We start from the raw sequence: 21,976 nt of genomic DNA on the forward strand, positions 1-21,976 counted from the left end.
TTTCCTTGAAAGGTCAAAAATAAGATGTGGTAGGAGACAAGAGGATTAAAGGAAATTAATTTTTGTCAAAATTAGTGGAGTCCAACTCTCAATCTGAAAGAAAGATGGAGGTTAACCTCCTTACCGCATTTAAAAACAATGGCCACACTTGTAATCGACAAGCCTATAGATCAAGAGACGAAAACTGTAGAAATTAGCTGACAGGGACAGTGGCAATAGACTTTTCTGTGGTATGATCATCTCTAGTCACAGTTGAGGCAACAATGATGTTCGATTGAAAGTGGAGCTGAGATTCTGACCTCATTCCCTCTCTGTAACTTGTCTCTACCTGCACGGCTTATCCAGTGCTGAAAATGCTGCCGAGCCCTTTACCTCAATAATTCTGACACTTTCCTGCCTGGTCAAGACTTGTAAACAAGCACAGCCAAAAATCTAACCTCATGCAGGAAATATCACATCACCTTACACTTGTTTATGATCCAACGGTGCATCAATTTTAAAATTTTTATTCTGATCGTGTTGCTTCACTCGGCTAATGCTAAATGCCTGTCCCCACCTGTCCCAATCCTCAGTCCAGCTTTGGAATTCCTTTCTCTAACCTCCCAGTTTTTCTACTTGAAGACTAAACCTGTCTCCTTGACTAAAAATCAGGTTAAGCGATCTTGTGTCAAATTCTCCTCCACAACTAGGAACCTCTGAAGCACGTTTTCCCATGTTAAAGAAGTTACTAATGTTGGCAAGCATTGGGGTTATGCATCAGTCACCAAGGTCAATTGAATTAAAACAGTTCATACCACTTTAAATACACTGCAGCCCATGCCCGCTGAACTTGAGTTCACGTCGTGATGTGCCAAATGCATTCAATATTTGAGATTTTAATGAGAACATGGGAACTCACTCAGATCATTTAATGAGCTTCTGCTCTTGTCGGGAGGCTGCACTCCAACCAACCACCAACCTTGTCCAACTCCTGCGGCAGTCGCACCGCGCTCACACGTGGCCCCGCCCCAACCCCCCTCCCCCCTGTTCCAAATTCTGTTGACTCCCGCTCCTGACAACTGATGACGTCACCGAAACCACACAGGCGCCGCCACGTCACCAGCAGCAGCCAATCGGCGCCTGAGCTATTTATAGCCCGGGTTTAAGGTTTGCGATCGTCTGGCAACAGCCGGAAGATCAGTGAGAGCAGCGGGGGTGATGTACCGAGGGCTCGTCGCTCCACACACGACCACCATTCTCCCCCCCCCCCCCCCCCCCCCCAAAACCAGGCTCCGCTCTCTGGCCGCCGGACAGCGATCCACAGCATGCTTGGCCTGAGGCCAACCAAACAGCAACAGATGCTCAGTGGAGCGGGCAGCATGTGTGGGTGAGAGGCTGGGAGTGGCGCCGACCTCCATCCATGAAGCACGTCTCCCCTTGGCCCGAGGTTTCTAGCAAGTTCTGGCACATTTCTCAGCCCCGGGGAGCTCAACCCTCTACCGCCTCCTAGAGCCGGCATGCAATGAGGCCTCGACTCCTGTGCACAGCACTGCAGTGGCCGAGAGTCAAGAGCCCGGTGTCCTGCCAGGAATTCGGCATCAACCCACCGACAGGCAGATTAGTCCGCAAGCCCATGCCATACCCAGGACTCCATAACAGGAGTGAGCCGTTCGCTTCCAAGAACCAGCTTCACGTTTGACATGTGCAAGGTATTGCCCAAGTCAGGAGACGTTTATTCTGGTCTTTCAGTATCGTAAATATGAGCAGTTCACCTCGCCCTGCAGAGATGATTGCCATGGGTCTTGATGTACACAAGTAAAAGGGACTCGGGATCCCCTTGAGCATCCGCCAGCGAAGGAACAATAAATGGTGTTTCGACTGCAAGCTCTGCTGTCAAAGAACATGGACCTGTCTCGTTGCACCTGTGATTTGGGAATGATTTCTTCTTTGAGTCCTGCTTCCCTGATCACAGTCCAACAAGAACATTGCAATTTCTCTCCCCCACCCCAGGGCCCATCCAATAATCCAAATGGGGTTCCCCTCTATAACATTCCGATTAATCAAATATTTCCTCATCACCACCCTCTGCATCAACATTTGTCTTCACTTACCATGGCTTGCTCGATCTTGTTGTCTATGGCTACCACACTGGCACCAGAAGAACTGCAAATAAACACACGAAAACAAGATTAAGGCAACAATCCCGAATGATGCACGAGAGAAAAAAAAAACCCCACAGGCGAATAACGCCAAATCAAGCTTGTGCCAAGATCCAATGTAGAACTGAAACCTGATAATAGCCTTGTTTTTGTGACATCTAATGCATTATATTCACTCCACCCCCTTCCGTGCGAGCCGCTTGCAAGGTATGCAACACGGCGATATTTTCACTCAGCCTTATTTTTGGGGTTGAAACTCAGGGTGTCCAATGTGCAGGGGACAAAAAGCGTCGTCGTCCTCTTCACTTTTTGCTGACTCCGGGGTCCCCCGCTGTAATGCGGCAAAATAACAAGCCGGTGAGACGACGCCAGCCATTTTCCCCTGCATTGGTCGACAGTCCATCCAGAGGCACATCTCGAGCCGGAGCTCCCGGGTCCACGCCAACACAGAAAGCTCGCTTCCCTCCACACATTCACCCCCTCCCCGGACCAAGAGCCGCAGACTTCAAAGAAGCTGTCACCCACCGCCTTTTAGCATGGCAGGCTGTTGCCACACAAGAGACATTTGCTGGACTGCATCTGTCTGCCTGACCACGACCTTGCCCTGCTTCAAAAATGCAATCACCGACATTTACCTACTGTCTAATCTCACGGAGGCGTTTTCTGTTCCAAGCAAGGATGAAAGGAATGAAATGGAGAAATTCCTCAGCTGGTAAACCCCAAGCTCCATCGCCAGTGACTTATAATATTCAGCATTCATGCTATTTCAAAAGAAAGATGCTGGAGAAACGGTGCTTTGGTGTTGCCTGGAACTGCCCGGTCCGGTCGTCGCAGAGAGGGAGTGCAGAAAGGGGTTCGACCGTGGGTTTTATGGGGAGACTGCTCGTGAACGTGAAGAGCCACCTCCACGGCTCCACAAAGAACCCTGTGATGGTGACAAACAAGCGCCCGCCCGCCGCCGCCGCTCCTCCACAAAACCCCACGGCACGCTCATCAACATAATGCATGCAGAGAGCGGCGTCGACTGCGCCGCTATTGGCTCACCTGATCGAGATTAGCATAACACACAAGCAAGAAGCCGCAGCCGCACAGGTTCAGCGGCCCGGATTCCGACGGGGACGCCAGGTCCAGGTCGAGAACAGCTCGCGAGCACGACGACGGGAAAAGCCTCAAAGGAACGTGCATGGGAATAAATGGCAGGGGATGGGAACATGCAACTTTCCACATTGAGTTGGTACTCTTGCAACGAAACGGAACCTCCCTCTCTGCCGTGGCAAGACTCCCAACACAACAGGGGTTCAGAATCGACAAACAGGAATATGAAAATGCAGGACCTGCAGTCAACGTTTCAAAACCATGAAGGATCTCTGACCCATCCAATTTAGCCGACTCGGATGTGTCGACTGAAGGAAAACAACGGGTTTGAGATTCTGCAAATAGAAAATGAATCCACGGGAAAAGATGAAGTATGCCAAGGAACTACATTTTTCACCCCAGTGATTTATGGACCCCATTTTAATAATAAGACATGCTCTGTGGCATTGACACTGTTCTCACCAGAGGGATTGAATGAGGAGTATTTTCTAGTTTTTAAAAAATATATATTTTTGCAGCACAATGGACAAAAGAGACTCCCAGCAAGCCATGCCAGAGGACTTGCAGAATAAATCTGATCATGCAATGACTTGCATTTATGGGCTGTTTTTCCAGGAGAATCTAAAAAAAAAACTAAATGAGACCAAGCTACTTAAAGAAATATTTCAATAACTGGCCTATTGCATGGTTGAAATACTAAATTTTAACTGTAAAAGCACAGAAGGGTTTGGACTCCCAACAACTGAACACTAAGCCACATTTGTAGATTGAAATGGGGATGGACTCAAGACCAGAACTAGATAGATGCAGAGATGTAGTACTTCGTGCTCCAAGATATTGAGAGGGAGAGCTGCATGATGACTTAAATATCAAAATATAATGAGGAAAAGAATAGTTCTAGAGGTCACAGGCACAATTCTGCATTTAGATCATCCAGTCTTCTATATCTAACAACTATATTTGGACTTCCTTGCAAATAGTTCAATGAATTAAAATACAAACATTAGACCCAAACTATTGCATTTCAAAAAAATAGATTTCAAAATAACTTGTGCCTGGATTAAGATGTCTTAGTTGCTCACAAATTATATCTTAATTAGCACTTTTTTGATTAAGTAACAGAGAAGGCTGATAAGGGCAACGTGGGTGATGTAAATACAGACTTCCAAAAGGCTTTGAATAAATTGTCACGCAAAAGATTCATCATTCGATTGAATGATGTGGAAGAGATGGAGCAACAGCCTTAGAAAATTGGTGAACCAACAGAAAACACTGTAGTAATTAAAGTTTGTTTTTCAGATTAGAGGGAAATGAACATTGGAGCTCCTGTGGGGTCAGTACAAGGATCACTGCATTTTATAATGCTTGATAATGACTTGGAACTGGGTATAATGAGCTCTATATTTTGGAAGTAGAGTGAACTGCAAGGAGGATAGTAAAAGCCTTCAAGGGGAAATAAGAGGCAGGTAAAATGGACAGATGGATGTAAAGAAATGAGAAGTGCTGTATTTTCACAGTAGAATTGAAAATAGAGATACAAGAGGGAACAATTCAAAGGAATACAAGAACAGAGATCTGGGGATGCAGGTGCATTGTTCTGTGGAAGTGGAAAGGCAGGTCAATGGGTCAAAAATGCATGGAGGATTCTTGGCATTATACAGAGAAATAGAGTACAAGAGCAAAGTGATTATGATAAACCTTTATTCACTAATTCAGCAGTAACTACAGTATTAAGACCACTTCTGGACATCACCAGGAAAGATAAGATGGGTTCAGTTCTGTGGACATAAGGTGGGGTGTTCCTTTCAAGAACACAGGAAATTAAGAGGCAATATAATGTAGAGGTTTAAAATCTTGAAGGTTATAAATTGGGTGCGAGAGAATCTGTTGTAATACATGAAAGTCTGCATATGCAGTGATTGAAGTAAAAAACACAATGCTGGAGAACCTCAGGCCAAACAATGTACTTTATATAGGAAAGATAAAGATATACAACCAATATTTTGGGCTTGAGCTCTTCATCAAGGTGTGAGCAAAATGTCAGCAGGCACCTGAACAAAATGCTAGGGGTGGGGGAGAAGGTCAGCAGGAGGAGCACAAGCCCACAGGCAAGAGGTGGATAGGGAGGGAGGGTACAAGAGAAAGCAGGGAGGTAGCTCTGTGAAAGGAGAGGGAAGGGGTGGAGAGCTGGAGGAAAAGACAGAGAGATAGGGAAGAGAGCGACTGAGTGGGATGAAGTGTAGAGGAGGTAGTTGTGAGAGTGGTAGGCTTGTCTCCAGAGATGGAGATGAGAGATCAAGAAAGGGGAGAGTGTAGCCGGAGATGGACCGTGAATATGCAGTCAGGTGAAATTTAGCAGCAAAGTGAATCAAGTTGATGAGCTCATCATGGGTGTATGAGGCAGCACCAATGTAGAGGAGCAAGAGTTGGAGCCTTGTCTGTGTAGGCTTGGAGCATGGATTGTTCCACAAAGCCAACAAAAAGATAGGCATAGCTGGGACCCATGACAACTCATATGACTTGGCGAAAGTGGGATGAGTCAAAGGAAAAGTTATTGACATTGAGAATAAGTTCTGCAGGCAGAGGAGGGTGGTGGTGGAGGGGGACTGGTTTGGTCTGTTAAGAGAAATAAAGGGCCTTAAGACCTCCTGTATGGGGGAATGAAGGTGTAAAGAGCTATAAATGTCCATAGTGAAAATGAGGTGGTCATCTTCAGGGAATTGGAAGTTATGGAAGAGATGGAGGGCATGCGAGTTATTGTGAATGTAAGTGAGGAGGGACTGGACCAGGGGGAAAAATGGAGTCGAGGCAAGATTATACTAGTTTGGTGGAGCAGGAGCATGTGGACGTAATGGGTCTCCATAGATAAAATGGGTTTGTATATCTTAGGTAAGAAGTGGAGGTGGGAAACAATGAAGTTAGAGGCTATAGGAGGGACACGACCAGTTGCGATGAGGTTACAGATGGTACACGAGACAGTGGTTTGATGTTCTTTGGTGGGATCCTGTTGAAGGGGTAAATAAGAGGTGTCTGAGAGCTATCATCTGGCCTTGGCAAGGTAGAGGTCCACAAGAGCACCATCCTTGCCTGTGGGTTTGATAGTGAGTTTGGGATTTATGTGAAGAGAGTGGAGGGCAGAGTGTTCAAAGGGGACAAGATTTGGATAAGAGTGGGGAGTGGTGAAATTGAGAAGGTTGATGTCTTGGCAACAGTTGGAAATATAAAGATCTAGAACCAGCAGCTGGCCAGGATGAGGTGTCCAAGAGGAGGAAGAAGGCGTCTTCAATGAGGGTTGGAGAATCTATTCTCTTGGCAAAATGGTCAACAACTAGAGGACATTGAATGAGTGACTAGCAAAATGTGCAAATCTAAACTAAATGGTTAGGATCCAAAATGCATGGCCAGTGGTTCTTTTGCTGATCTGGATAGGTATCCAAAAGGAAAGGATTAACAATGTTATAGGGGAAAACATTTCATTTTTGCATAGAGCAAGTACAGACTTGACAGGCCAAATGGTCCCCTTACATGTTCAACCTTCATTTGATTTTGTATTTTGATATGTACTATATACCTGCTGTTAATCAGCAAAAATTAAATTGCAATTTAACAAATAAATTTGTTGATTACAAGCTTATGACAAATCTCAGCACAAATAGCGTGTGCTAACTTTCCATTGGAAGGTATACCATAAGCTGTTACTTTGCATGGTTTCCTGTGACATCAATGGATGCAAATTAAGCATCATGTTCAATCACTGGGCTTACTGTACACTAGACACCACCACTAAACACATATTCCCCTCTCTGCCTTGCACAGGGACCGCTCTCTCTGCAACTCCCTTGTCCATTCCTCCCTCGCCACCAATCATACCCTTTGGGACCTCCCCCTGTGACTGCAGGAGATGCTCCACTTGCATCCACTCTTCCTCCCCCCTCAGCACCATTCAGGGCCCCAAACAGTCATTCCAAGTGAAACAACATTTCACTTGTGAATCTGCAGGGGTCATCTACTGCATCCAATGCTCCCATTGTGGTCTCTTCTACATCAGAAATACTGGATGCAGACTGGGAGATTGCTTTGTTCACTGCAATAGTGTGGATCTCCCAGTGACCACCCATTTCAATTCTCCATCCCATTCCCTTGTCAACATGTCTGTCCATGGTCTCATGCACTGCCAGACTGAGACCACCTGTAAATTGGAGGAACAACACCTCATCCTCCAACTGGATGGCATTAATATCAACCTCTGGTTCCCCCCCCCCCCCCCCCCCCCGTTGTCTCTCCCTTCCTTGTCTTTTGCACAGATGTGATAAATTCTCACTTAATCCCTTATCATATCCAATTAACATATTTTGTTGGTCTAGATTCCTTCCCCCATTGTTTGAATTCTGAAACTTTCTGATACATCTTGCTTCTGACTTTTCCTTGAAGAAGGGCTCAGGCCCAAAATGTCGGCTTTGTCTCTTACAGATGCTGAAAAGACTGGCTGAGTTCCTCCAACATATTGGTGTGTTTACTACAATCTCAGCATATGCAGCCTATCGTGTTTCATCCCATTATTGCACAGATATACTTCCCCCTACTGTTCTGCCTTGGTAATTACGTGCATCAGTTTAAAAGAAAGGTTATTTATTAAATCTGCAAATGCACTGCTCAAATTCATTAAGAGATGCATTCTAATGCTTCACAATTCATATTCATCCTGGAAGGTGACAAAATATGAGACAGGGTTATGTTGACTGTTTTCTGAATTTCCTATACAAGGATTAATGGTCCATCACGGAGGAAAGCAGAAATTATATCCTTCACTGCAGTTAATATTCTAAACTGCAGAAAGATGCTCTTTGAAAACATTTTTAACTCCAACTCATGCAGAAACAAACAGAGATGACTAAAAGCTTGTTCAAATGCTAAATATTAAACATCTTAAAGTTAATAAGCCAACTAAAAATACTGAAAACAAAATGATCATCAATGGAGGGGAGTATCAGAGGACATAGCTCTGTGAAAGTTTGATCACAAGATCATCATCAAAACTAGAAAACATTTTTCAAATTAATTTGAGGAATTTAGACCTTATCAGAAAGACCAGAAATTAGTGCCCATTACAAAGTGCTGAGATGGTAAGTTTTCTTCTTGTGTTTTGAAGATGGTCCCACAATGATGCTAGGATTTTGGCTGAACAAGATGCAGACTATTCTTAGTGGTGATTTGCATTATTGGCACATAGTAGAGACCATATTGAAATTCACGTACAAGCATAACTGGATAAGGCTGATAGGTTTTCTTCTCTTCAGGCACTCAGTTGAATTCTCTTGATAAATAAAAACAAATTTCCAGTTGCTTTCCCAAAATCCTGAGTTGTAACCCTTAAACTGCCATGTAGGGATGTTCTCCATATTCATGTTGTCCTAGTAGCATAACCATTGGGTTGGTTTCTTATATAAAAAAAATCTGTTCATTCAGCTTCCTACTAGTCAAGAAGAATAGCTAGGAAGATACCAGAAACTAAAATCACATTACTGCAAACAAAGCCTCTATAAAATCTTTAATTTACAAATATTTTCCATCAAACTATGATCTTATCGCCAAAGTTTGGATCAACTCGCATTAGATAAATATGAGCAAATATATTTTAAAAAACATTAATACATAAAATATGATGCAAATGTTCAAGTAACTGAGAAAATCACTCAGGTGAAACCACATCAGTGCAACTAAGGTCTTCTGCTTTATTCCAACTACACAATTCTGGTATAATTCAAAATAAGCAATTTGCAGACGTATTCAAAACTTTATCTTTATATATTGAAATGACTTGAATGCAAAGCTTTTCAACTCAATAGATTTTGGCATTGTTCCAGAGGACTGAAAGGTCACAAATGTATTTCCACTTTTTAAGGAGGGAGGCAGAAAAAAGGAAATTATAGCCCTATTAATCAGTAGTTTGAAAGTTAATGGAGTCAATCCTCAAGGATGAGGTGATGAAATACCTCGAGGTGCATGACATGATAGGTCTTAGTCAGCATGGTTTCATGAAGGGAAGATCCTGCCTGACCAACCTATTGGAATTTTGTTGAGGTAAGGGAGAGGCTGTTGATGATGTGCATTTGGACTTTCAAAGGGCCTTCGATAAGTTGTTGCATAAGAGGCTGATTAATAAGATGAGAGCCCATGGTACAGGAAAGATATTAGATTGGGTGGAGATTTGACTAATAGGCAGAATGCAAAAGGGGGAATAAAAGGGATCATGTTCTGGTTGGTTGCCAGTTACTAGTGGAGTTCCACAGGCGTCAGTGTTGGTGCTGCTTCTTTTTACAATGTATATCAAGATTTAGATTAGAAGCGGATAGGGACTTGTGGTTCTTGTGCAGGATACCCTAAAGATTAACTACCAGGTTGGATCAACAGTAAAGAAAGTGAATGCTATGTTGGCATTCATTTCAAGAGGAATAGTGCAGAAGAGTAAAGAGGTGTTGATGAGGCTCTATAGAACAGTGGTAAGACCTCATTTGGAGTACTGTGTGCAGTTTTGGGCCCCTTTTCTTGGAAAAGATGTAATTATGTTGGAGAGAGTTCAGAGAAGATTTACAAGGATAATTTCTGGTAAGCAAGATATGTGGAGCATTTATCAGCTCTTGAACTGTATTTATTAGAGTATAGAAGAATGAGAGGGAATCTCATAGAAACATTTTGAATGCTGAAAGGATTGGACAGAGAAGATATGAATAAGATGTTTCCCTTAGTAGATGAGTCCAAGACAAGAGGGCACAGTCTTAGAATTAGAGAGTACCCATTTAAAACAAGAGGAGAAATTTCTTTAGCCAAAGAGTCGTGGATTTGTGGAATTTATTGCCACATACAGCTGTGGAGGTCCGATCTTTGGGGGAGTTAAGGAGGAGATTGATAGGCATCTAATTAATTGGGGTATATGGGGAAAAGGCCGGAAATTGGAGAATGGTTTAGCTCTTGATGGAGTGAAAGAGCAGATCGATGGGCTGAATGGCTTACTTCTGTTCCTTTATTTGTGATCTTGTGAACACTTAAATCATAGAGATGGAAGAGTAGGTTGAAATGAAATTACTTTCATAGTTGAATCTTTACTGTTGTACATTTTAATCTTGCCTTGGAAAACAAAAAAATACATAATACAGTAACAAAATAATGTAGATATTGAAAACAAGGAAAAAATGCATGAAATAGGTCAGGCACCAAGAGCAGTGTGAGTGAGAAAACTATTACAGGCCAGAACAAAGGGGAAAGATTTTTGTTGTTTGGAGATGGAAAAGATTAGTGTATTGACAGCATATAGGCACCCACTTTTTTCCCCAAAAAATGCCTCAAAAACCATGTTGAGTCTTATATGTGGTGACATTTTGGAGCCACCACTTTGGGCTCTTTAGTGGAGACTTTCATCTGCAAGATGGCAACCGGAGGAAAGCGCTCAAGCTTCAATTTTGCATACAAATTAAAAGTTGTAACGTATGCTAAGAATGGCAGCTAAAGTCTTTGGAATGCTGCCTACAGCAAAAATGGTACATGTGTGGAAAAAGCAAGAAAAACATCTAGAGACGGCTAAAAAGGGTAAATGTAACCTTCGTTGTCCAGTTCCAAGTTGAGGAGGAGTTAAAAAACTGGGCGCTAAATGAAAGAGAAGCAGGAAAATGAATTTCTACCAAGAAGATAATGCACAAGGCCAGGAGCTTAGAAGAACAAAAGCACAAGGATTTTATTGGAACAGGAGGTTGGTGTTACTGCTTCATGAAACGGCAGTTTATCAATGCTTACAAAAATATCAATTGCACAGAAAATGCCAGTGGGTTATGAAGACAAAATATTAGAATTTCCTAAGTTTGTAATAAATGCACAAAAAATAACTTGTTTTGAACTGAGCCAAATAGGGAACATTGATAAAGTTCCAGTAACATTCGATGTATCATCCAACAAAACTGTGAGTGTTTTAAAGGAGCTAAAACTGTCATCGTAAAAACACTCTCTATACAGTAGTTCTGGCCTATTGTGTCGGTGGCACAAAATTGACATCATTTGTACTATTTAAAAGAAAGACTCACCCCAAAGAAAAAAATACCATACAATGCGTTTGTTCATGTTCATCCAGGACAAAGCTGGGATCAAATTATGGCTGTAGAAAATATGGCAAAGGTCTGGGATCAGTTCAGGCCACACGGAACTGAAGAAGTTTAAAAAATGCGCGAACTGGAAACCCATATGGCTGTTAATCCTGGTGGTCTGATGAACCAATTGCAGCCTTTAGATGTGTATATAAACAAGCCGCTTAAAAATAGCATGAGGGAACACTGGAGTGAATGGATGGGAGAAAAGGACCATGCACTTACACGAGCAGGAAGAGTGAAATGTCCCATCATTAATGACTGGATGAAGACTTCTTGGGACACTGAAAGAGCTGGAATTATTGTTAAGGCTTTTAAGATGTGTGGAATTAATACGCTCTTGATGGCACTGAGATGATGTATTATTTGAAGACTGATATCAGCAGTACTGATGGTGAGTTTTTTGGGCTTTGAGATAGTAATGGTACTGATGAATGTTCAGGCTTTGTTAAGGAACTTGGATGTTTTATTGTAGTTTTGTTTACGATGGTCAGTTGTTTTAATGTTCTCTTATTAAAGGTTTTCTCTTGTTAATTACAGCAGTATTCTTATTAAAATGAGTTTTTACCTATGTCCTAGTTGTATGTTCTGTCCAAGTTTTACCTGTAAATTCATAAAGTAATTTCTCCTAAAATTTCACACTAAAAATGGGGGGCGGGGGGAGAGACTTGTATGCCAGTGGGTCCTACATGCGGTGAAATACAGTACCCAACAAAAAGTCATTCAATGATTGCTTGGGACCCTGGGTCACATTACGAAGCAAATGGAAGTTTTGCATTTACGCTGTACCTTTTACAAATTCAGGACACTCCAAAGAACCAATATTGTGAAATATAGTTACTGATGAAATCTGGAAAACATTGCAGTCAATTTTCATTGCACACTCTCACAAAAATAAACAGCTTGATAACATTGATTGAAGAATAAACATTGGTATGGACATGTGGTCTTTTATATCAAACCAAAAATATATAAGGGGGCCTCAGTTTTCAGGAGCACCTTATTTTAGAGCACTGGTGCCATTCGTGCCAAAGTCTCTGGACTAGGATACAAATCTATAATCTTTTTAACCTCCAAGGGTGTCATAAACTGATACAAGTCCCCAGATGTTGAGATCTACTATTCTGGCTGAATCTTCATCACAATTAAATCCATGCCCAGGTCACATCAGAGCTTCTTAAAAGTCTTTTAATACAACTTTCTGGGTCATTTCAGAGAGCCATTAAAAGTCAACAATCTTGCTGTGATTCTAACACCACATATGGTTCAGATTGGGTAGATTTCCTCCCACAAAAAAGCTATTAGTGAACCCAGGTGTTGTAATAATTTTGTTTCATTTTATTGTTTCAGATGGAAGCTTTTTACTCTCAATTTATTGTGATCCCCAGCTATCAAGGTAGAGTCTGGGGGAGATTGGTGAGAATGAAGGATTAATGCAAGATTACTAAAAATGGATGGCCTGGTGGGTCAAAGGGCTAGTTTCTGTGTTGTGTAATTGATTTTAGGCTAGGATTTGAATTCTATCTACTGACCACTGTGATGGAGCAGTTTTTGTTAAACACAAGGAACAGGAAATGCTACTAAAAGCTCTTTAGCATGAAAATCTACGACCTTGCCTCCTATATCCCTATCCCTTTAGTCAAGTCTTTCATTTGAAATGATCTCAATGATAAATATATCCTGCAAACATCTTTGGAGGATCAAATCTTTGCTCTGATACATTTTGCAGTCTTTCCTCAGTAAAATAAAAATGAGGCCCCAGAGTTCGAATTAAATGACCCCCTTCTGTTACTTTTATTTAGCCAACATCAGACCCTTCATTTTGCTTCCTTGATTTCTCACTACCTTTCTAGCCATTTCCACAACTGTTTATTGGAAATGTACAGAAAACCACTGCAGGAAATTATTGCACAGAGCATAAAATCCAACATTGAATCACCGGATTCAAATATAATAACGGCTCACCCAGAAGTCAAACCTGCAAAGTTCACCTTATTAAATAACTCAGTCCAACCTCCTGGGCTCCAGTTACCACCCTGCTGTAGGTGTACTATCCTACAGTATAGATAAATACAAAGGTAAGCAGCTCCTGTGCAGTCAGAAAGGAATAACCCTGGAAATCATCAAGTTACCCGACTTCAGGTCAAACAATGCGAAGCACCTAACACTTTCCTGATCTGATGAATCAGTATTTCTCTTTGTTGACCAATGCGTGGGAAATATGCAAGAGCAAAGACAAAAAACGCACTCTGGAAGTGCAAAAAGTGGGCTTGGGAGAAGTACTACACCAAGTTGATGGAGGCCTGAAGGTATAGGGTAGTTAAAGAATCAATCAAGGAGGGACCTACCTAACTTTAACACATTTAACATTTATCTCAGGTTTCAGAATTTGTAGATGGTGTTATTATCGTACTGAGCCACACAGTTGTGAGTGTAAAGTGAGTAGAACAGGGGGCTAAGAACACTGCTCTATGATGCTCCAGTACTGATGGAGATTTTCTTGCCAATCCTCAATGATTATGGTCTGGAGGTGAGGAAATCCATGTTCCAATTACACAGTGGAGCAATACCGGTTATCAGAGAGGAATGACCATTGCGTCCCATTTTCACATCTATGTTCCTTTTGTTGGGTATTATTACCAAGCTGAATGGGACAGATTTACATTTGATTAGGTAACTCAATTGGGAATACTTGAGGAACTTTGGACAATTGGTAGCATAGTTAGATTGTGGCCATGCAATATGCAATGTTTAGAGGCTGAGCTTTTCATCAAGATCTTACCTTGATGAAGGGTTCAGGCCCAAATATTGGCTATGTACCGGACTCCTATTGGCGCTGTGGGACCTGATGAGTTTCTCTTGCAGTTGTGTATTTACGACAAACACAACACCTACAGGCTTTCTTGTTTCACTATAGTTTGTGTCTATCTGACACTGCTTAGCTTGGAATTGCTGCAGGAGTTTCTATAGACCAGCTTTCAGGTTGTCCACCAGTGTAAAGGCCTCCATCTTGTCAGAAGTGGGATCATGATGTAATGGTTATACTTTGTGAGGAGTTTGAGGAGATTCAGTACATCACCGAAGACTCTCAAAAACTTCTACAGGAATACTGTGGCGAGCATTCTGGCTGGTTATATCACTGTCTGGTACGAACATGCCAACGTACAGGACAAGAAAAAAAGGGTAGTTAACTCAGCCTACAACATCACGGGCACCTGATTTCATTCCATCAAGGACATCTGCAAGAGGCAGTGTCTCTTCTTAAGGACCACCACCACCCGGGCCATTTTCTCTTCATTCTGCTACTACCATTGGGAAAAAAAGTACTGGAGCCTAAAGACGACCACCACAGTAAAAGGACAGTTTCTTTCCCACTGCCACCAGATTCCTGAATGATCAATAAACCAGACATTTGCCTTATTTTGACTTTTCGAGCAGTTTTTTAAAATTTATTTTAGTAAACTGGTTTATATGAATGTTTGGAACGTGAAGCTGTCCCAAAACAATGTATTTTGTGATTTGTTCATGACAATAAATTCTGATTCTGAATATTCCCTATGGATTGATGTGGCCAGTTATTTTTTTCAACCTCCCTCTTAATGCGATCTTTGACAATATACATAAACTATCTGGAAGAGGGGACAGAGTGCAGTGTATCTAAATTCGCTGATGACACTAAATTGAGTGGAAAAGCAAATTAGGCAGATGATACAGAGACTGCAGAGATATAGATAGTGGGCATGGGTCTGGCAGGTGGAGTGCAATGTTGTCAAATGTGAGGTTATCCTCTTTGGAAGGAAAAATGGAAGATCAGAATACTATTTCAATGGCAAGTGCTTGCAGCATCCTGGCATGCAGAAGGACTTGGGGGCGCTTGTACATGAATCACAAAAGGTTGGTTTACAGGTGTAGCAGGCTATCAAGAAGGCAAATGAAATGCTGGCCTTCATTGCTGGGGAATTGAATTTCAGAGCAAGGAGGTTATGCTGCAACTGTACAAGGTACTGGTGAGGCCACATCTGGAGTAGTGCGTGCAGTTCTGGTCTCCTTTCTTGAGGAAGGATGCACTGACTTTAGAGCCCCTGCAGTGGAGGTTCACTAGGTTGATTCCAGAGATGAATGGTTAGCCTGTGAGGAGAGATTGAGTCATTCTCGGACTGCACTCGCTGGAATTTAGAAGAATGAGAGGGCATCTTATAGAAACATAAAATTATGAAAGGCATTAGTTAAGATAGAGGTAGGTAAGTGGATTCCATTTGGTGGGGGAGACCAGAACTAGGGGACATAGCCTCAAATTCAAGGTAGTAAATTTAGGACCGAGATGAGGAGGAACTTTTCCTAGAGGGTGGTGAATCTGTGGAATTTACTGCCCGTTGAAACAATGGAGGCTACCTCAGTAAATATATTTAAGACCAAGTTGGATAGCTTTTTTTAAAATGTAGTAAGGGAATTAAGGGATATGGGGGAAAACCAGGTAGGTGGAGGTAAGTTTATCATCAGAACAGCCATGACCTCATTGAATAGCAGAACAGGGTCGACAGATCAGATGCCCTATTCGTTTGTTCTTACGACCATGACAAGTTCTATCTTTGGCTCTAATGATGTAAAATTTCACCACACAATAAACAAAAAGTCAAACCATTTCTATTTGACATTCATAAAACACTATGGTCTGCAGACACTGAATAAAGTTAAAACAGAATGCTGGAAAAACTCATCAGGTCAAGCAGTGTACTTTATATAGCAAAGATATATAACCAATGTTTCAGGCTTGACCCCTTTATCAAGTTGTGGTAAACCATGATTGGCTGCTGGTTGGACACACCTCCTGAGACTGATCCTACCCTTGCATGTTCCCCTTTCTCTTTGCTTCGATCAGTTAATGAGGTTGTAGGTAGTTCTCGTCTTTAGTTAATAAAAGCCTGAAAGTTTCACAACATCAGTCTTTTGTGATTATTGATCATAAGGTATCATTTTTTTGACATTCAACGAAATTACCTTTATTAAATCATTAGCTTCAGAATCTGGTGACTGATCACAACTCAGTCACAGAAATACTGCAGGTAAAAGAGCTGTTCGGAGGCAGGATATCTCGTTGATGTATTTACTCTGCCAGTGTTCAATTCACAGTTTATATTTCAGGAGAAACCAATGCAGTACAACTTCGATTATCTGAAATGGTCGGGATAAATGCTTTTTTTTGGAGAACTGGTCAGTAGCAACAGCAAATCACTTGTAACACTGTTTATACAACAATAACAAGGTAAGGTTTTTTTTAGGCATTGAAATAAAGTTTCATTCTCACCAAAAAAAAATGCTGGCCACCACTGATCACCGACACTTCCCCATCGAGGCCCCACTCCTGCCCTTTTAACGGGAGGCTGGCATCATGCCATGCTGGGAGCTCCTCCTGCTGCCTTTAATTAAGGCAACATGGTCCATCAGTTTGGATAGTATCACGCAGCAAACATGATTTTTCTCTCACCCTTTTGAGAAGGTGAAGGTGATGGATGATGCTTGGGCAGATGATGCTGTATACATGAACTTTAGTAAAGCTTTCAAAAAAGTCCCCCAAGATACACTGATCCAGGGCATTAGGACACCTGGAATCCATGGAGAGCTTTAAGTTTGGTTTCAAAATTGGTGTGATCGTAGAAGACAGAAGGTAGTGGAGGAAGAGTGCATTTCTGACTGGAGATCTGTGATCAGAAGTGTTCTTGAAGAGAGAGTGTGTCTGTCTGTCAGTGTGTCTTACACACACAAATACAAAAATCCAGGTGACCTGATTAAGTTTGCAAGTGACCCAAAAATCGGTACAGTTGTGCACATTGAGGAAAGCTGTCAAAATATTTGGTCAAAGACCACTTGCAAATAAAGGCAGAGAAATAGCAGATGAAGTTTAATCTGGACAAGTGTGAGGTGTTGGACTTTGGAAGAGCAAATGTAAGAGAGAAGCATACAGTCAATAGCAGGACCTTTAGGAGTTACAGAGAGAACTTGTGGAACAAATACACATCTCCTTAAAAGTGGCCACATAACTAGACAGGGAGGTAAAGGCAGCTTACTGCATGCCTAGTCCTGATTGATGGGATGGTGAGTATTAAGGTTGGGAAGTTATGTTGCAACTGCACAAAACTCTATTGAAGGCCACACATGGAATCTGGTCAGCATAGTCCAGGAGGGATGCAGAGGCCTTGTAGAGGGTGCAGAAGATGTTTACCAAAATGTGGCCTAGATTAGAGACTATTAGTCTTAAATAGAGATTGGACAAATGTAGATGTTTCTCTGGAATACTAAGAGGCTAAGGGATGACTTCATAGAAGTATAGAAACTTATGAGAGGCAGAGACAGGGTCCACAGTCAAAGTTCCCCACCCCCAAGGTGGAAATATCAAATACTGGTACACAATCCTTTATCTGGAATCCTTGGGGAACAGTGTGTCCCAAATTTCGGATTTTTCTGGATTTCGGAAAGCCAGATTTAAACCCACCCAAATTGTGCCGCCGTATCCACCCCCACCCAGTCGCGCTGCCGTCTCTCCCCTCTCGCCCGCCCGACTTGCATTGCTGTCTCTCTCCCCCTCGCCCGCCCGACTCGCGCCAACAGTCTCCCGCCCACCCCGCACTGCCGGTCTCTCCCCCTCAACGGCCTGACTCGTGCTGCCCGTCTCCTGCCCGCCCCGTGTTGCCAGTCTCTCCCTCTCACCAGCCCGACTCACGCTGCCAGTCTTGCCCGCCTGACTCGCACTGCCAGTCTCCCCCACCCCCACCTTGCCCACCCCGACTCGCGCTGCCAGTCTCTCCCCCTCGCCAGCCCGACTCGCGCTGTCAGTCTCTCCCCCTCGTCCATCTGACTTGCGCTGCCGGTGTCTACCCCCCACCCCTCCCCCGCCCCGTGCTGCGGTTTCTCCCCACTTGCTGGATTTTTGAGCTTTCCAGATTTTAGATGTCTAGATAAAGGATTGTGTACCTGTATTGATGTCAAAGTGAGGGGAGGAAAATTTAAAGATTTGTGAAGCATGTTCTCTCTCCCCACACACACACACACAAAAACAAACACAGTAAGTGCCTGGAATACACAGTACACTGTCAGGGAAAGTGGTGGAAGCAGACACCACAGGATCTTTTAAAGAGGCATTCAGACAGCCATATGAGTGGGCAGGGAATTAAGGGATACCAACCTTTACAAGAAGATGGGATTAATTAAAATTGCCATCATGGAAGACACAAACATTGTGGGCTGAAAGCCTGTTCTTGTGCTGTACTGTTTCATGTTCTCTCTATGTTGAGCTCAGAAATGTTTGCAGTCAAATCAATATTGCAATTATTTCAAACATGACAGGAAAGAATTGGTATGTTGAGTTGCATTTATATTCTGAAGTGCTATTGTCCTGAACCACAGGTTTTTAAGATAAAATGGGCTATGGTATTTAATAGAAAAGGAGGGGAAAATAAAGGATAAATCAACTCACACAGTCATAGTGGACCTGTAAAATCTTGAAAGTACCTGAAGGTTGAAATAAAGTTTCTCTCAAAACATTGCATAGCATGAAGACTATCTACATAAAAGTCAAATGAATATCTACAGTATATAAAATAAATTAAGGTCAGTTTCCTAACATTGGCGACGTGGTTGACGTAGCAGTTAGCGCAACACCTTTACAGCGCCAGCAATTGGGTCCGGACTTGGGTCCAAATCCCACACTGTTCTTCCCATGTCTGCATGGGTTTTCTCCAGGACTCCAGTTTCCTCCCACCCTTTAAAAACCTATCAGGGCGTAGGTTAATGGGTGTAATTTGGGTGGCACAGACTCGTAGGGCCAAATTGGCCTGTTACAGTACTGTATGTCTGATATTTAAAAATAATTAAATTTAACATTGAAGCAAGATACTGATTTGAGGTAAGACCGAGTTTCAAAGCATGTGACAATGATTGCTAGTGTTTGCAAATTGGGGGGGGGGGGATGGAGAGCTGGAACTTTTAAGTTTTTAACTGCTGCGTTTCACGAGCTACATTCATAGCAAATGTGGTGCATTTCCCTGTGCCCCTTTTAAAGCTGCTGAATCAGTGCATAATCAGACCCCCAATGACAGCATGGAGGGAACAGCAAACATTCAACTCTAAATTAAATAGCTGTCACATCTGTTAAATCCTAGATGATGGGTATTTGGGTTTAGTCCAAGATGAAATGACACAAGAGCCCTACTCAAAGTGACTATACATCATATTCCTAGTTGGAACACACCAAAAAATTGACCACACTTTGGCACTGAATAAGCAATCTTTGTCACAAAGGTTATGAGAAGGCCTGTGGAGGGAAATGGTTGCCATGGTTTAAATTTTCTATAAATTCCTTTTACTCACAAGTTTCACACTTCTGCAAGAGAACTTCATTCTTTACGCACAAGATTTGTGCTTCAGATTGTCTGATCTTGCAATAATTTTGTGATGTTTCCCCCTGCATTAAAAATTAAACCAGCAGTAGAATCTTGAACTAATCTTGAACTAATCTTGAACTTATCTTTGTATACAAGCTAGAGATGGGAATTAGAAAGTGACTGTGATTTTTGTTGAAAGGCTGAGATTGAAGACACCCTTTAAACTGCAGAGAAACAAAGGAGGCTGAGGGTGTTCATTCCAGCAGGAAGCCTGAACAGGTTTCATGAGGATTGGTGGAGTATACAAACATGGTGTGGAAGTGGACGGCGAATTGGAGAAGGTTACAAAGACAGTCAAAGACAGAGGTGAATTTTGGAAAAGGCAAAGATTAATTTGAATTCCATGCATTAAGGGTGGGGTGAGGAATAAGGGACAAGCTTGAAAGGTGCCAAAGAGTGACGACAAAAAATAAGTTATGGGTGTGGAGAATGGAAGGCTCAGGCAAATTAGTGTGAACATCACCTTGTCAATAACAGCATACACCCAACCAAACTCATGCAATGTAAAATTAACTTTGAATACCAAATAGCTGGAGCGCAACCACAAATTATGGCCTCAAATTTGCCTCTTAGTGGAACTATCACCTTTCCCCTCTGCAATGATGCAAAAGTTTGGACTCAGGCAAAATACACATCCTAAAACTTTGCAAAACTTACCAACACTATTGTTCAGACTGAACTACAACACAGAGTTCAGCAATGGAGCCTGACTTTATTGTTTCACAGTGGGAAAAGGCTGGGAAAGTTGCCCACCGACTCTGGACCAGTTTAGACTAGATACAGTTCAGAGAGAAAACTCAAACTATAAGTAATTTGTACTTTACTGACTGTATTTAACTAAATGCATTTAAATCTTAATTGATTTCTAATTTTAAGCATTTCAAATATTGAATGCCTTCATTTTAAAATGTCAATAGTATGTTTAATTTTAAAAAAAGTTCCTCGGTGACAGACATTCAAAAACTACTAATTCAGCCTGGTGTAAGCAACAAAGCACTAATGTGTGAAGCAGTGGGATTTGTGACCGGAACACCTTGCATTCAGAGAGGGGGCATCAGAGACGTACATCAGAGAAGCAGGTCATTTCGCCCACCACTTCCATGCCCAACTTTTTGCTCATCTTATATTAATTCTAAATTGCCTCCATTACAGTTGTGTCCCTTTAAGTTTGCACCACAGAAACCATTCAATGTAAATGGAGATTTAACAGATAGTAAAGTGGCTCTAAGGAAGTTCTAGGCTAATCTTCCTCTCCAGCATTATAGAGTAGCAACTTTCATACTTGGATGACGTCAGCATTAAAACAGGGATTTTAGGTTAACAACAAACCTCGAGAAAATGTTTCCCCGAGGTCTTTTACGCTGCAACACTATTTGCATTTTATAGCTCCTCAAACATGTTGCTCAGAACTGACAGCAAATCTGCAATTTGTCATCAAGATTTAAACATAAAGGTTCAAGCGCCATTGGCAAACTCCCAGAATATGACACTGAAATGCAGTTAAAATAAAAGTGTCCATCAGCTATGTAGCATTGTGAGGCAAAAGCCAACCATTCCAATTCAAAATCACAGCTGGTTTGCAGGAATTTCTAAAACAGGTATTAGAAAATGCTCTTTGGCTAATAAACATTCTTTCCAGTAAGTGAATTTTACTGCTAATTTTCACAATATATCAATTAGTTTTTAGAGCAAACATTGTATGACGTTGTCTATCAAAAGATAATGTAATTATAATATCTAAACAACACCCTCTACACATTTGCTGACAATAGCATGGCAGTGGGTTGTAGAAAAAGGCATGATGACTCAGCATACAGGAGGGATATTTTAAATCTACCTGAACTGTGCACTAACAACAACCTCTCAATGTCCCAAACCCAAGGAGGTGATTGTGGATGAAGGGAAAGCCAGAGGTGAACAACCCAGTGATCACTGGGAGATCAGAGGCGGACAGGTGACATATTTCAATTCCTGGGAGTCACCATCTTGGAGGGCCCCTCCTGGACCCAACACACTAATGTGTATTCGTGAAGAAAGTACATCTACACCTCTACGTTCTCAAGAGTTTTCAGAGGTTTGGTATAGTATTGGAAACCTTGGCAAACTTCTGCCAATGTGTTGTGGAAAGTGTGCTGACTGGCTGCATCATGGCCTGGTATGGGGCACCAATTCC

At 42.1% G+C, this 21,976-nt stretch overlaps 2 protein-coding genes across 7 annotated transcripts in view; both read right to left on the minus strand.

Annotated features, from left to right (window-relative positions):
- Positions 1 to 21,976, minus strand: part of LOC138738759 (TSC22 domain family protein 1-like) — a 117,732-nt gene that overhangs the window by 4,439 nt on the left and 91,317 nt on the right. For 2 of the 4 annotated variants that reach the window (XM_069889629.1, XM_069889628.1), the window contains exon 2: positions 2,091 to 2,142. In XM_069889629.1, coding sequence (XP_069745730.1) covers positions 2,091 to 2,142 — 52 coding nt within the window. Of the gene's footprint in view, positions 1 to 2,090; positions 2,143 to 2,773; positions 3,107 to 3,182; positions 3,215 to 21,976 lie in introns of those variants that run through there. The other 2 variants (XM_069889631.1, XM_069889627.1) reach the window with 2 other exon arrangements.
- LOC138738758 (TSC22 domain family protein 1-like) overlaps positions 8,103 to 21,976 on the minus strand; it is a 163,926-nt gene continuing 150,052 nt past the window's right edge. Inside the window, exons 2-4 of one of the 3 annotated variants that reach the window (XR_011341721.1) lie at positions 18,837 to 18,871; positions 16,364 to 16,537; positions 8,103 to 8,723 (exon numbers count right to left, since the gene is read on the minus strand). Coding sequence is in view for 1 of the 3 variants with exons in the window: in XM_069889626.1 (XP_069745727.1) it covers positions 18,841 to 18,871 (31 nt within the window). In the remaining 2 variants the exon portion in view is untranslated. Of the gene's footprint in view, positions 8,724 to 16,101; positions 16,288 to 16,363; positions 16,538 to 18,836; positions 18,872 to 21,976 lie in introns of those variants that run through there. The other 2 variants (XR_011341720.1, XM_069889626.1) reach the window with 2 other exon arrangements.

The sequence above is a fragment of the Narcine bancroftii genome, chromosome 7, assembly GCF_036971445.1.
Source record: "Narcine bancroftii isolate sNarBan1 chromosome 7, sNarBan1.hap1, whole genome shotgun sequence".
Lineage (NCBI taxonomy): Eukaryota > Metazoa > Chordata > Chondrichthyes > Torpediniformes > Narcinidae > Narcine > Narcine bancroftii.